Below are 14040 nucleotides of genomic sequence, written 5' to 3' on the forward strand. Positions count from 1 at the left end.
ATGCTGGCAACATGATTATTGGAAAACTAATCAGCTCACTCTGAGATAAATTGCATTTCCACCAATTATAGCTTAATTGTTGACAGATGGGAACACAGAAGGGAGATGTGTCACATCATTAAGAGGACAGGTGTATAGACAAGTGCCAGATTAATTGTTCCAGCCCATTAAATCATTGACCTTTTCAGCATACCCTCAACATCGCATTCAAAGCTCTCGTAATATTTCCAACTCACACACAATGAGCGTGTTTATCAGCAAAGTTCTCAGGGGCGTTTTTAAAGCACGCAGACTCCAGACATGGACTCATTAGCCACGAGCAGTTCTCCTTTCTCATTAAAATCAGTTCTCCTCTTCCTTATTCTCTGTGTTGGGGTTTGGTTTCTTGGCTTTTCAGTGAAATCACGCATGGCGTGTGGGCTTTCTCCAAAGAGCAGTTTTCTCCATGAAGCATGTAGTCATGCTGTAAAGCACTAGACATTTAGGGATGTCAAAAAGAGAGAGAGTGGTGAAATCAGGACAGAGAAGCTCAGTGCTGGGCAGCTGTGCTGGAGGCTCCAGCTTTGATTTGGGGCTTTGGCTGTGATTTCCAGCTCCTGCTCTGCCTGGGATTTTCAATAAAGCCTGAGAGAGACAAATAGCTAAATACCATTGAAACTGAGTCAGCCATGGGTGTCTAATTCCCCTAAATATGTGTAAAAACGTGTCTCCTGCTCTTTTTCTGGCTATGTAATCCAGGGAGCTGAGGATGCAGTGCAGGCACATCCAAACCAGCTTTTTGGGAGGTGGCGCAGGTTCGAGATAGTGATACCGGACACGCCTCATCTGCCCTGAGCTACCCAAACCCTGCGCTGTCCTGGATAATTGAGAACTGACTCCAGATATAGTTGTTCTGCACATCCTCCGTTGAAAAATGAGGATAAGGTTTCCAGCTGAAGGAAATGAAAGTTGCTGGGATGATAATCATATTTGTTACTCCTGGAGTCCCTGTCCTGTGCCCATGGGCTGATTTGAAGATGTATTACCCTCTGGTAGGTTTTAGAGAGACCACATGGAAAGCAACCTGGGAAGATAAGCAGGAGGTACGAGGAAGAGTTAATGCCCTTCATCAACTCTGCAACTTCTAATGGAGGTAAAACTGATGCTGGGAATCAAGCAGGTCTTTTTCCAGGGCCAGGGCTGGTGGTGGGCTCTCTCCCTCCCTTGGGTAGCACCAGTCCCCCACATATCCAGTTTGTCACAGTAAAATAACTATGAGATGTATAATTGAAATCCCAGGGAATCATTTTATATATGTGCTTGAATGACTTACTATGTTCCACAAAGATAATGCACCTTTACTGCAGTGGCCTTTATGGACCTACGAAGACAATCAGATAGGAGACAAGAGAACTGGGTGAAGTTCTCAGATAACAAATGATTTTATAAGGAAAAGCAGATAATTTTATGAGAAAATACAGTTTAGGAGAGATGGAAACTGCATGGATCTCTTTGATAGATCTGGTACCCTTCATATAACCATCTTCTTCAATATACTTGGAAATGTCAGGTTGCAACAAGGCAGCTTGTTCAAATTCTCAGTGGATGCAGCAGCCTTGGCCAGCACCACCGGGGTGTGTGTCCGCAGGACATGCTGGAGAGCCCTCAGTTCCCACCGCTCACTGTGCAGCGCTGAACGCCGGGCGAAAGCCAGCTTTTTCAGGTTGTCCATAAAACTGGAGGTTAGTACTGAAGAAAGTAAATGTATTTCTGTGTCTGGTGAAGGGAAGGAGAGGAAATTCCAAAAAAATGTCAAAAAGGAATTTTAGAAATGCCAGAATATTTATTTTAAGGATTTCTTAAATGAATCATTTTACCTTTGATTTTGAACTGTGTTTTTGTGGTTTAGAAAAGGATATAAGGTTAAAAACAAGTTAGAAAGGTTGAGTAACCCAAAGGCAAGTGAAACATTTCATTTCAGTTGGAACTTAATATTTGGTGTTAACCCAGAATGTTTTCTAGCTTCTGCTTGTTTTTTTGCCAGCCTCCTCCTCTTCCCTGTACCCTCACCTCATTGTTGCTTGATCCGAGCCATTTTTTCCCCAGATATTTTGATTCAGCCACATAACCCAGGCAGTCATTAGTCACTCCACATCAGTGATCTCCTCATTTCCAGCTGTCCTTTCCACTGGCCCGTACTCCCAGAAATGCCGCTTACTGCGAACACCGTGTCTCCACCCTCAGTCCATCCATCCGGGGGGGGTTTCAGCCCCACCAGAGCTGAGGCTTGTTTCTTCAGCACATCCCTCTCACCCCAAGCCATACCACTAGAAATCCTTATCAAAGAAGTCATCGAAGAGAGAAACCCTCTCTGTCTTGGTTCTCACAAGTGTAGGCTTGTGGTAAATCTTCTTCTCTTCCCTTTCCCACTCCTCGGAGCCCGTGCTGGAGGTGTCCCAGAACAGATCCCTCGTCCGCGACTCCCTGCAGAACCACAGGTCAACCTTCCTGCTCTCGCCTGGAGAAAGTTCAGACCCATCATGCTGCCTGGAGAGTCCTCTGCTCCATGTGTTTCCTCGGGGAGGAAAAAAAAAAAAAAAATCATAATTTTGCAGAGCTGCATGCCCAGTCCCCTGGAGTTTAGCTGGAAATGGCTGTGGGCAGCTGGAGGCATGTAAAGAAGTTCCTGAGAGATCCCTGTAAGACCAGACCCCATGCACGGGGCTGGGCAGGGTAAGGTATAATATACTCAGGATTTATATTTGGTGAAACTACAGAATCTGGCAAAAGGCAGTATGGTTTTATCCCCAAGCAGAAGAGAGCTGAGGTGAAGAACCACGAGGGAATAGGAGCGGCCAAGTCTGTTCCCCTTTCTCCTGGTGAAAGTTCACTGGCAGACAAGTTTTTCACTGATTTAAGCATTTTTACCCTCAGTGATATGTTTCCAGCCTGTGCTGAATGTTGTCACGTGCAAGCAAAGCAGAACAGGGCTCGTGCCTCGGGGATGTCCGTACAAAGTGGTGGCTGAGATTCGCTTCGATTTCCACTTCGTTGGGGACAGTAAGGTCACCTTGTGTGCCCTGGCATCTTCACCCCCCCCAGCTGCTCCCCCAGCCTGCACCAACCAGTGCCGCAAAGCTTAGATCAGAGTCACAGCCAGATCCAAACCACGGCAGGTCAGCCCTCCGGATTCATGCTACGTCCATTCCTGCTGCTCGCCCATCCTTGAAGCCGTGCTCCTTCCTGTGCTATGGCGTGGGCTGCAGCAGGGAGACGTGCCCAAGGGAGGCTGAGATCTGTCGCCATCAAGTTCATTTCGCCTGCTGCGTTTTCACGTTAGACGTTGAAAATAACACAGAGCCATGGCTGGAAATCATCTAACTGGGAACATCTCACCTTAATTACACATCACCCAGAGGGATGCAAATCTGTGATGGAAATTGCCTGGCTCTGGGCAGTGGGAAGCAGTTTCCATGTAAAACTAAACCTAAAAAGTGAGTAACCTCAGTGACTGTAACGTTTACCCCATGGTCACTTAAGGATGGCAGGAGTCCAGAGGCTGCACCATGCATATGAATGCAACATATTGTTGGGCCATGCAATGATGAAGCAGCTGTTGCTCAAGCAGCTCATTCTCCATTTCCTTCTCCCGCTGAGCCCAGTTCCAACTTCCCAATGTGCCCAAGGACGCTCTGCCAGAGACGACTTACTGCAAGGTTCCCCAAAATGTATGTGGGTACCCTCCTTCAGTCCTTCATGCATGTCAAGGGTGAAGAGACAAGGCTGACTGTTCTCCCAAAAAACAATCTCACAAGGTCCCTGAAAATAACCAGCGGTCTCAAATCACCCAGCTTTCCCTTTTGCTGCAAGGGAACATCACGATTCCTTTCTCCAGAGCAGAAAAATTTGAGATGTAACCAACCTGGTGCAGAAGAGCTCTTCTGAAGCCCACCCTGCTTGAGCCCAGCTGAAGATCTGAGCTGGCTGTTTGCAGCATGTGCCCTGGTATATTTTGCTGGGGAACCACGCAGTTGTGTACCCACCGATGACTGCAGCTAGGACTGCAGTTCAGCCCTGCGCTCCCTCCAGGAAGGGACCAGCTCCGTGCCTGCACGGGGCAATTGCTGGGTTAGCGTGGGGCTGGGGCTTGGCTTCGGCTCCCCAGATGAGGGTGGATGCATGTTGTGGTGGAGACTCTGCCAGAGTAACTCATGTCTTGTGCTTGAAGGAAAGCTAGTAGGGCAGATTTTAATCAGCAACTGCCAACCAACCAGAGTGACCACTGTGATACTGTCACAGCCTGCATCCACCTGAGCACGTCCCAGGCTTGGGCAGGAGGTGTCCAGTGCTGGGGCAGAAGGCAGGGGGCAAAACCTGGTGTAAGGGTTGATCTTCAGGCAGTCGTTTTCCATTTTTTTTCTCCTTCCCCCCTTTGGCCATCATGTTGGTGGAGCTTCAGATGTTCCCCCCAGCCCATGTATGTTCACCTTCGCAGCGGTCTATACACTCGCCTCCTGGGACGCTTTTGCCCAGTGGACTCCCTGCCACTCCAGGGACATGGGACCCCAGGGACACCCTCTGTCCTTGTACCCAGTTTGCTGTGCAGGGGACATGTGGGAAAAGCTGAGACTTTTCTGCCGGTGGAGACCTGCTCCTGCAGGGGCCTGGCACTGGGACGTTGCTTTGACGCCCTTATGGCTATTCCATGGCTCTTCATTCACATCTACTCAGGTCTGTTTGGATGCTTTGCCTTATGACCACATCTCACTGCTTCCCCCCACCTCCAGTCTTTTGAACTTGCACCATGTCACAGCAGGGGATGGAGCAGTGGAAGCAGCTTCCACAGGGAAATTTCTCTGATGACATTTAAGAGGCTGGCAAGTTTTACATCTCCTTGGAAAATTATTCTACTTACCACCGTCGTCTCCATGAACACACTGATTGTGCTCAGCAGGGACGAGGTCTCGGCTTTCAGCACTGTCGCCTCTCTGGAGAGTGTCAAGGACTTTCTTCGGGCTGAATTCCTTGATTTTTTGTTTATTGATTTTTGCCTCCCTGTGGAGATTTTGCTTCAGCTCTGCCTGGGTTTGCAAACGAGTCATCAACACAAGCAGTAGACGAGCAAACATGTTTTAACAGTTCAACACAGCGTGTCATTAGGGGGTTGGTGCTGAAAAATAATTACGCAGTCGAGTAGTTTAACCAGGGCAAATGGTATTTACCAAACTGGGTATGTGGCAGAACATGACGGAGACAGAGATTTTTTGGTTTCTCCATGGGCCACGGCCAAATGAGGGCAAAGTGTTGCAAAAATCAGAAGTAATTACTGATCATGGGGACCCTGGAGACGCTCCCCACCTCGCCTCTGCCTAAGCCACCAGGAAAGCTTCATTTGCTCTTCCCAGCAGCAGGTTTTAAGCCTCTGGGTCCATGGGGGAGACACCAGGGATGGGCAGACCCCCATCCAAGAGGGGAAGCCCCAGCCTCTCCCCAAATCCATCTCAGCATTACCTCTCGGCGCCTGCGGGTCAAGTCCAGCATCTGCAGCTTGTGCAAGTGCTGCCGCCTGCCAGGGAGGTGTCTCAGGCTCTGCCCCCTCTTCTCCAGAGCCTATGAGGTGTTTAAAAACATAAATAAATACACCTGCATTTTCTGAAAGAGAAAGGAACAGCCACCAGCTCACAAATCCACACCCGGCCCCTTGGGCACTCCCCGGATAAAGGCAGCGAGCATCTCCCTGCGTAGCCAACTTGCAGAAATTTATCACAGATTTCCACTGTGCTTGCAGTTTATCTCAGCTCTGGGGCATGACGGAAAAAATCTTCATTAAAACAATGTGTACATGCTTCTGCCCCCTGAGGTGCTACCGCTTTGAGTCGGCTGTCCAAGATAATCTCATGATCCAAAGGGAAGAACCACTTTTGCATGTTTGGGGTTGCAGGGGGGGTTTATGGCACACAGCGCTTGCAGCCCTCTCCCTGCCAGCTGCAACCGATGGGTGTTCAGGTTGCTCAGCCGTTTAAAAAAAGCAGTCCTCAAACCTTTAGCCTCAAAAATATTTAAGGTCCTGGCTCTGCAGGCTCTCCTGAGAATCAAACTTTCCTCTTATTTTATATCCTTTCACCCATGCACCAGTGTTTCAGCCAGTTCCTGGGCTTAGCCAGGGATGGAAGTGCAGCCAGTGTAAAACACCAGCTTCTGCTCTGTGGCTATTCGAGGTGCCCGAACCACGAGGGAAAGGAGCCTGCAGCCAGCAACAACCCGTGGACAGGGCTTGACCCAGGCACTTACCTTTGGTTTTGGGCTTGCAGCCACTTCTTGCTGACTCCAGGGCTTTGCAGGAGCGATCGCTTGCAGAGGGCCAGCGGGTTCAAGTCTCTACAAGTCCAATATTTATAATATTCAGCATTGCTTGTTCCACACAATCATAAAACATGATATGAAACTACCTTGACATTTTTCCAGCTCTGATTCTGGCCCAGCTGCTTGGAATACAGGAAGGAGATCGGCATCTCTAGCAGATGCTCAGGGCGATGAACATCTCCTTAGGTGCTTTGGGAGTGGACAAAACTGGGGGAATCTCCTGCATTAGAGTCAAAGCAGCAAAACCCCAGTCTGACATTAGTTTCATCCCTGTAGGTATTTCTCTTTGAGCCTCAACAGTTCCCAAGGCTCCAGCCAAGATCAGAGTGAAGACAAACCCCATCCCAGATTGCTTCATGTTGAAGCTGAAGCATGGATTGGTATCATAATTTAATATAAAGTCTCCTAGCAGGTCATCCAAGGGCAGATCCCAGATACCTGAGACCCAGAGCACCATTCCCTCCGTCCAACCAGTCTCTTTTATGTTGGCCTGAGTACAACTCTTCTCTGCAGGACTGTGCATGGTACAAAGTGTCTTTCCTGGTGGCTAATGGAAGTGGCAGAGACTTGCTTTACAGACTGCCCTGAGCATGGATTTTTATGTTAAGGACCGACGATGTCTCCTTAAATTGTGCCAAGCTACTAGATGATACAGGGTCATTTTGTGGCTTGATATTGCCAGTGTGCCCTTCTAGGATGGGAGCTCAGTCCAGCTTCCATAAAAATTAAGAGGAACTTCATCAACAACTTCATCAGTAAGACCTGACTTACACTTTATGTGGGACATCATTAACCTCCTGAATGTGAAGTAGAGTGTCCTCTAAATGGTGACATGCCGGGCTGTCTGCACTGAACTGCTGTCAAAGCCTGAGCTGTAATTTTGAAGCATCCTCAAAGTCAATGCAATAACACAGGAATAAAAAAAAGTCAGCAGCATCATGTAAAGGAGGCATCCCTGCCAACCCCGAACGCCAAGTTCACATGTCTTTCAACATAAAAAAAACCACAAAACTGAATATGAAGCTTAAAAAATGGCACTAGATGGCAGCATGTGACACCACAAACCGCAGTCCGGGCTGCACATCACTCCTAGATGCCACCAAGGTGGGCAGCGTGGGGTGGCTGAAGGCAGATAGACTCCCACATCTATCGGCTCATCTCGCTGCGCCCGACGGGGAAGCCAAGTTTCAGACTTTCAGCTAAAGCTGTGTCGCAGGATGGAAAATCAAGTCTTTTCTTTCGTCTCTGTGAACCTCACAGGATTTTTCTCTGGAAATACTCCCTGATCAAAATCCTCTAAAAGTCCTTGAGAAGACCACATCATCCTGCTCTGCTGTCTTTGAAAATATTCCTGCAGGGAAAAGGGCTTTTGCTGGTGCTGTTTACACTCCCTAACAGCAATGGCAGAAGCATGGGGTAGGATTACCAGTGGTGTTGTCCAGCAATGAATATTATTAGTGTTTTAATAATAGATAAATACAGCTGTAATGGAAATAAGATCAATGACTAAAAATTACATGCTAGTGGGAGGTTTTTAAATGAGGCTGTGATTCCACATGACAGTTCGCCATGCGTAGCTCGGCTCATTCCAGGTGCTGCTGCCTCACCCTCCCACCAAATCCAGGGACACGTTATTCAAGAGTTGGTGGCCACCTGTGCTCTCTGAAGCCACCAGTCTTGGCCAGAGCCACAGCCTGGGTTTCAACTGACCCCGTCTGGTGGCTCCTCTGTTCTTTATTATATTAAAAAGACCTTAATCACAGCAAGGAAGGCTTGAGCAAAGCACCCCTGCTTCAGCAGATTTGCTGTTGTGGGACATGGGCAGAGGGTTTGCCACCAAATTTTGGGAGAGTGGAGATGCTCTCAGGGAGGAACGGGGCGGGTCTCAGAGCAGCGCAGGGAAGCGAGATGTTCACCCGTGGATTTTAATGGCAAGGGGTGATGTAGGTGCCTGGGAAGGAAGATGCCCAGCGGCAGCTGAGGGGCAGGTTGGTGTTGGTGTAACCCAGGGCAGTCCCAGGGCTGGGCCAAGCTGCACCTGGGGCTTGGTTGTCCCAGCACCTACAGGAGTGCTACAGAGAAGTTCGTAGCCTGTCGGGGCAAATACATCTCTTTCATGGGCTAAACAGCCAAGAAGCGTGTTTGCCTCCGTTTGTCCCCAGTCACCGACTGCTGAGGACTCCCTCCAGCTGCCTAATCAGGCTGCTGATGTGCTCCATGCAGCTGGGCTCTCTTAGAAAGGTCTCAGCAGCAGGTACAACATTGGCCCTTAATTGCTAATTAAAAGTCCTGCCTAAATGAGGGCACAGGGGATAGTGAGGTGGCATTTCCAGAAGCTGAGCACTTCCTTAAGCAGGATACCTTGCTGTTTGGAGGGGTCTGCTCAAGTTGTCCTCTTTCCTTATCTAATTTTGTTTTTCTGAGCCCTGTTTGCTCTCAGTTTTGGAGTCCCCAGACCTGGGCCAAGCAGCAGAGAAGAAACGCAGCCAAAAGCCTCAAGCAGGGGCTCTGAAGGAGAAAGATCTGCGGATCAAATTGGGAGAGCTGCAGCTGCGGGACATCCAGAGCAGGGCTGAGCCTGGTGTCCCTGATGGCCCTCTCTGACCCTCTGTGGGCATGTAGGGAAGGAGGGAAACTCCATCTCGGCCAAACACCGACAGCTTTGCATCTTAAACAGCGAGCAGGTAAGAGATGGGGAGTTGGAAGATATTGCTGGCTGGTTTAGGAGGGTGGGGAGAAGCAATGAAAATGCAGGTGGAGCACAGAAAGCTGTGTGACTTCTCTGGGTTTGGGTTTTAAATAACCTGATTCGCGGCAAGAATTGTACAGCCCTGGTGATGCAGATCCAGCTTAGCCCTGTGAGCACGTGATGGCCTGAGCCTCACCCAGGTTTTGTATTGTATAAAAGCATCAGTACATAAAAATATCAGCATAGAAAATGCATGTGGAGGGCTTCTTGTCACTTTTTTTTTTTTTTTTTTTTTTAAATGAAATAGCAACTCTAACCCTTGTGCAGCATGGTAGCCTAGCAGTGTTTTCTTTCCTTCTTTGCAGTAAATTAGATGGATATAAATATATTTTTGGAGCTTTAGTTGTGTTGTGATAACTCTCATGTGGGGGAAAAACCTGATCGCCAGGTCAGGCAGAGTCAAGGATTTCAGGGCTTGGAGGGGAAGGGATCTGGGAAGTGCAGGAAGGGGAAAGGAAGGTCATGGAGGAGTGAACAAGGATGTTCTATGTTTGTTTGGGAGGATTTTTATTTATATCTAGATATGCAGATGTGTGTGTGTGTACATGTATATACAGTGCTATTCTTAGAAGGTGAAGTTGTGTGGCTGAACCAAAAATAACCAAAAATAACCTCTCTGTGGTCAGCGTACCTGCTCTGCCCCGGCTATCAAACTTGGGCTGGTGATAAAGCTCACCTAGGGATGATCACCTAGAGGCAGGACCTCCTACTTGCATGCTGTAGGATATTTGTTTCCCCCATTGTGGTGCTGTAACACGTGCCCGTGTCCCCAAGAAAGACCACATCAATGGGTCAACCAGAGCAACTCATAGGGAGCTTTTCAAACTCGTCTTACTTGAGGTCTTCGAGGCGGGTGCTGTTTAATGATGCTGGTTTCTCCCTTTTCCAGTACGGTGTTGAAAGAAAGGGGCCCTTAAAGATTAGAGAAGAAATAGATGAAGTTACTTTTGGGTGATCATCAACTGCTAGGCTGTACTCAGCAATAGTTTTCTGCCCTTGTTTTTTGGTTGGCATGTCCTACTCATGTCTCTCTCGGTGGTCCCAGTAACACGTGGTATAAATTACTCTATTAGCTGCAGAAATAAAGGGAGGATGTATCTGTGCCTGTGGTTTCTAACAAATGTCTACTATGTACCTCTCCTACTTCCCTCTACAACATCTCATGGATCTATATGTGACAATAACCACCTTCCCTGTGTCCTGTGGCCTCCCCCAGGGTCCTCTTCTTCTGTGGCTGGTGACCTGATGGCCAAGAAACCTGTCTGCCCTTTTAAAGTGGAGAAGGGGCAGCAGTTTGAGTCTTTTCTTGCTGCACAATCCCTGAGACTTCATTATTATTATTTTTTTGGTTGAACTGAGAAATATCTCTACTGCTTTTACTGACTGCGGCAGAGCTGGGCTGCAGCCAGCCAGCGGGTTCAGAAGTGAGTGGGTTATGGACAGAGAAGCGGCACGATCACAGACCCTCATTGTCTTTGGAAATCAGCCTGAAATAACGTGCTACACACCAGGGATCGCCTCTTAGTTATTAAAGCAGTGTTTTCTCTGAGGCCCGAACGTGATCTGGGCTCAGGTCTGTTCTGCGCTGGTGCTCTCGGGTGGACACCGCTGCCTTTTTTGTTGGTTTTTTTTTTTTTTCCTTGCACGAATAAATGCTAGCGTGTGCAGTAGGTATTTATTTTACAAAAGAGCTTTTCTATCCCACTTATTCTCCCAAAAAACTGTCTTGGTGCGTTCAAATGCTGTTTTATACATGGAGTTGAGCAAGGTGTTGCTGATCAGCTCCTGCTCCCATGTGGTGGGAGCCCCGCGGTGGCCGCAGGGGAGGAGAGTTGGGGATAAAGTGCAGGAATTACATTATAGTTGATGCCAAATTTAATAGTTATATTAAAAAGAAAAATAATAATTTGGAGGTGATCTTATGGGGGGCTTCAGTGGTCCCTTTAAATGAGCCCTGTGGAAGATTGCCAAGGCAGGGCTCTTGGAGAAGGGAGAGAAAAGGCGATGGAGGGAGGGTGTTGGGGCGTGGGAGGAGACGATGACTCCATCAGATAAATGATTGCTGGGCTCTGCTGAGCACCGGCAATGATTAACCACTGAGCGAAGCTGCGGCTGCTCTGCACACGCAGGTATGGGTGCCTGAAGTGAAAATTTCCAGCGCAGGCAGCTGCTCTGGAGACAGACTTCAGCCGCTGGGGAGCACATGCTGAAAGAGCAGCTTGTAATAGCAAAACGGGGGGGGTTATTCAGTTATCGCCTCTCAATCTGCATGACAAATCAGTGCATAAAGAAGTAAAACGTAAGGAGGTGGCTCATGGTGCTGGGAGCATGGGACCTGGCACAGGCAAGGGGCTGGGGCTTGGGAGAAGCTTGTTCTGGCGACGTGTATGGCTTTGAGGAAGTTATTTCTCCCTTATAAGATTTACTTTTTTAAAATGTATTTAAATTACTTCCTCTCATCCTATCCACGCATGTGCCTTGTAGGAGGCTTGCCCTTATCCTCTGCAGATACAGAACGGGGAGCCAGCTGCTCGCTGTCCCCAGACCTGCTCGGTCCTGGGGCAGGGACGGTCCCCGGCACAGCCGCGCGATGCTGGCCGGGAAGGACCGCTGTCCCGCCGCACAGCCGCCGCCGTGGGAGCGCGGGGCCCAAGCTGAAGTCGTTCTCGTGACTTTTATTTTTTACCCTTGCACTTTAGTAGCAGCGGATCCTCCCGGCTGGAGGAAGCGGGATTTAACACAAGCCAAGAGGAACCCTCGTAAACCAAATAAAACCTATTCTCTTGGAGGCTTTGCTTATTTAGACAGCAGCTCAAGCTAATACATCGCTCAAGTACTCTTGAGCATACTCTTTTTATTTCTGAAAATGAAAAGTAATAGAAAATGACATTTATTGAGGGGGCTTTAAAGTTTTTTATAAAAGAAGTACATGTTTTAGAAGCATTTGTTAAATAATACCCGGTGATGATAATTTTCCAGAACAGGAATATTTGGTTGCTTTTGCTGTCATGAACTACTTGAAACCCTCTGTTGTACAGCCAGACCTGATTTGTATTCGCCCCAGGACCTCTGGCTCCGGGAGCATCACTGCTATCGTACCCGAGGTTTATTTGTTTTCACCTTCTCCTGATGCCTCTCGGTGGATTATCCTGAAGGAAATATCCAGCCCCTGGTGAAGCAGCGGTGCTTAACGCTGCTCAGTGTGTGTCCGAAATTCATTTTTGGAAATGGAAAAGACGAGAGTGCTAGGGCTGCAGATCCTCCTCCTTCTGTATTATCCTTTCTCAAACCACGTTGGTGTTCATGGGGGTTTCTCCCTACACTCACCTAACGTGGCTGTGGGAAGCCACTCGTCGCCATCCAGCTCGTTGTACGGAGCTATGCATCCGCTTTCAGATGGGTGCAAACCTTCCTTGCCTCAGGTGGGGTTTGGGTATGGATGGAATTTAAACCCTGCTGTGAAAGGCTGCGGGAGAGGCTGCATGATGCCACTCGTAGAAAAACACACACAGCTACGCTGTTTGCCTTCCTCTGCCTCTTGGCTTATGAATTAGCCCTGTGTGAGACATGGCTATAATTTATTTTAATGCTGAATTTTACCTGCTGAGCACATTACCCAGAAACTAATTCTAATTAAGCTAATGATATCGATATGCCCAGTGGCAGCAGGTGAGCAGAATGGGTGTATGACTGGGAGTTATGGGGCTGCTGTACAAGGGCTTGCTCGGATGCAGGCTGGTGTCATTGCCTGCCAGGTTGATGCTGGGGAGTGGGGCTGTTCCCAGGGGAATGACTAATGGGAGCAAGGAGCCTGGGATTTGGTCTCTGGTGACTGAGATGCTTTCCAAAACAGGCTGGGAGGAGGTGGGGGGAATTAGTTTTCCCAAAGCCAAAATGTCCTGGAAATGGCAAAAAGCTACTGATGCAGAATGGTATGTGCACAGACCTGCACCCACCCTGCACCGCAGCGAGCAAACCCACAGCCCCAGCTGATGCCCCGTGGGTCTCTGCCCTGCGCTTTGCAATAATTCATTGATGACCCCCTTACCTGCAGAGGCTCTCCCGTACCAGGTCTCCCGGAGAGGTGGAAGTTGCCGGTGAAACATGGGTTTTCCCCACTCTGCTGTGGCCAGTGGGTGCAGGCTGGGCTCCCCCGGCACGCCGGGGAGCTGGTGCAGGGCAGCGAGAGCGGGCAGGTCCTCCCTGGCATGCATCGGTGCCACCTTGGTCACCTTGGGGTGTGCCTTGGAAGAGCTCAGGCCCATTTTGCACAGCCGTGGCTTTGAAAGGAGAAAGAAAACCCCTCCTGCACTGTCCTCCCTGAACGCGGAGGGACCCTCCCTGCCCGAGGCCGGGGCTGGCTCCCACAGATGTGCTCACACGTCCTTCCCCGCTCGGTTAAAGATTGACCTGGCCCCAGCCATTCCCCCGCGGGGACAAGAGGTGGCTGCTGCTGACGGAGAAGTGGAAAGCAGCTCGGGGAGACAGCGCCAATCCCTGGGCAAGCTTTGTTTTTTACCTACAAATGATTTTCAACCAGGGGCACCACCTCAGCTGGCCATTGGCTGACCTGGAGGTATTTCTACAAGCAGCTCTTTTGCTAAATCTCCAGTTTTTGGAAGGAAATTTGGTCCTCAGAGCACCAGAATTGTTAAAGCATCTCCCACCCTGCGTGATAGAAGCAGCCTGGGGATGGGCTGGCCAAGGAGCATCCTCCACCCTGGCTCCTGTGAGCCAGTGGCACTGCTGGGGAAAAAAAATGGAGTTTTAGCACAAACCCACCCAAAAACATCAGCCAAAGTGAGTCATATTCTGCAGTTTTGGAGCTGCTGCAGGATTCAGGCCAAACACGGCAGGATCGGTGCATAAGGGAAAGATCTACACGTCTCCATTTGTTTCTTCTTTTCCATTCCCAAGGCGCATGAGGGGGTTCAGAGGGCTCAGTTTCC

The 14040-nt window shown here is 49.1% G+C and overlaps 1 protein-coding gene across 1 annotated transcript; it reads right to left on the reverse strand.

Annotated features, from left to right (window-relative positions):
• Positions 1–2306: 2306 nt before the first annotated feature.
• CCDC198 (coiled-coil domain containing 198) lies at positions 2307–13356 on the reverse strand (the record flags this gene model as incomplete). The annotated part of the gene is made up of 6 exons (XM_082317287.1): positions 2307–2554; positions 4895–5060; positions 5491–5589; positions 6271–6357; positions 9927–10003; positions 13140–13356. The coding sequence occupies 6 exons, from the start codon at positions 13354–13356 to the stop codon at positions 2307–2309; spliced, it is 894 nt and encodes a 297-aa protein (XP_082173413.1).
• Between the last annotated feature and the right edge of the window lie 684 nt (positions 13357–14040).

The sequence above is a fragment of the Platalea leucorodia genome (genome assembly GCF_965183815.1).
Source record: "Platalea leucorodia genome assembly, chromosome: 7".
NCBI lineage: Eukaryota > Metazoa > Chordata > Aves > Pelecaniformes > Threskiornithidae > Platalea > Platalea leucorodia.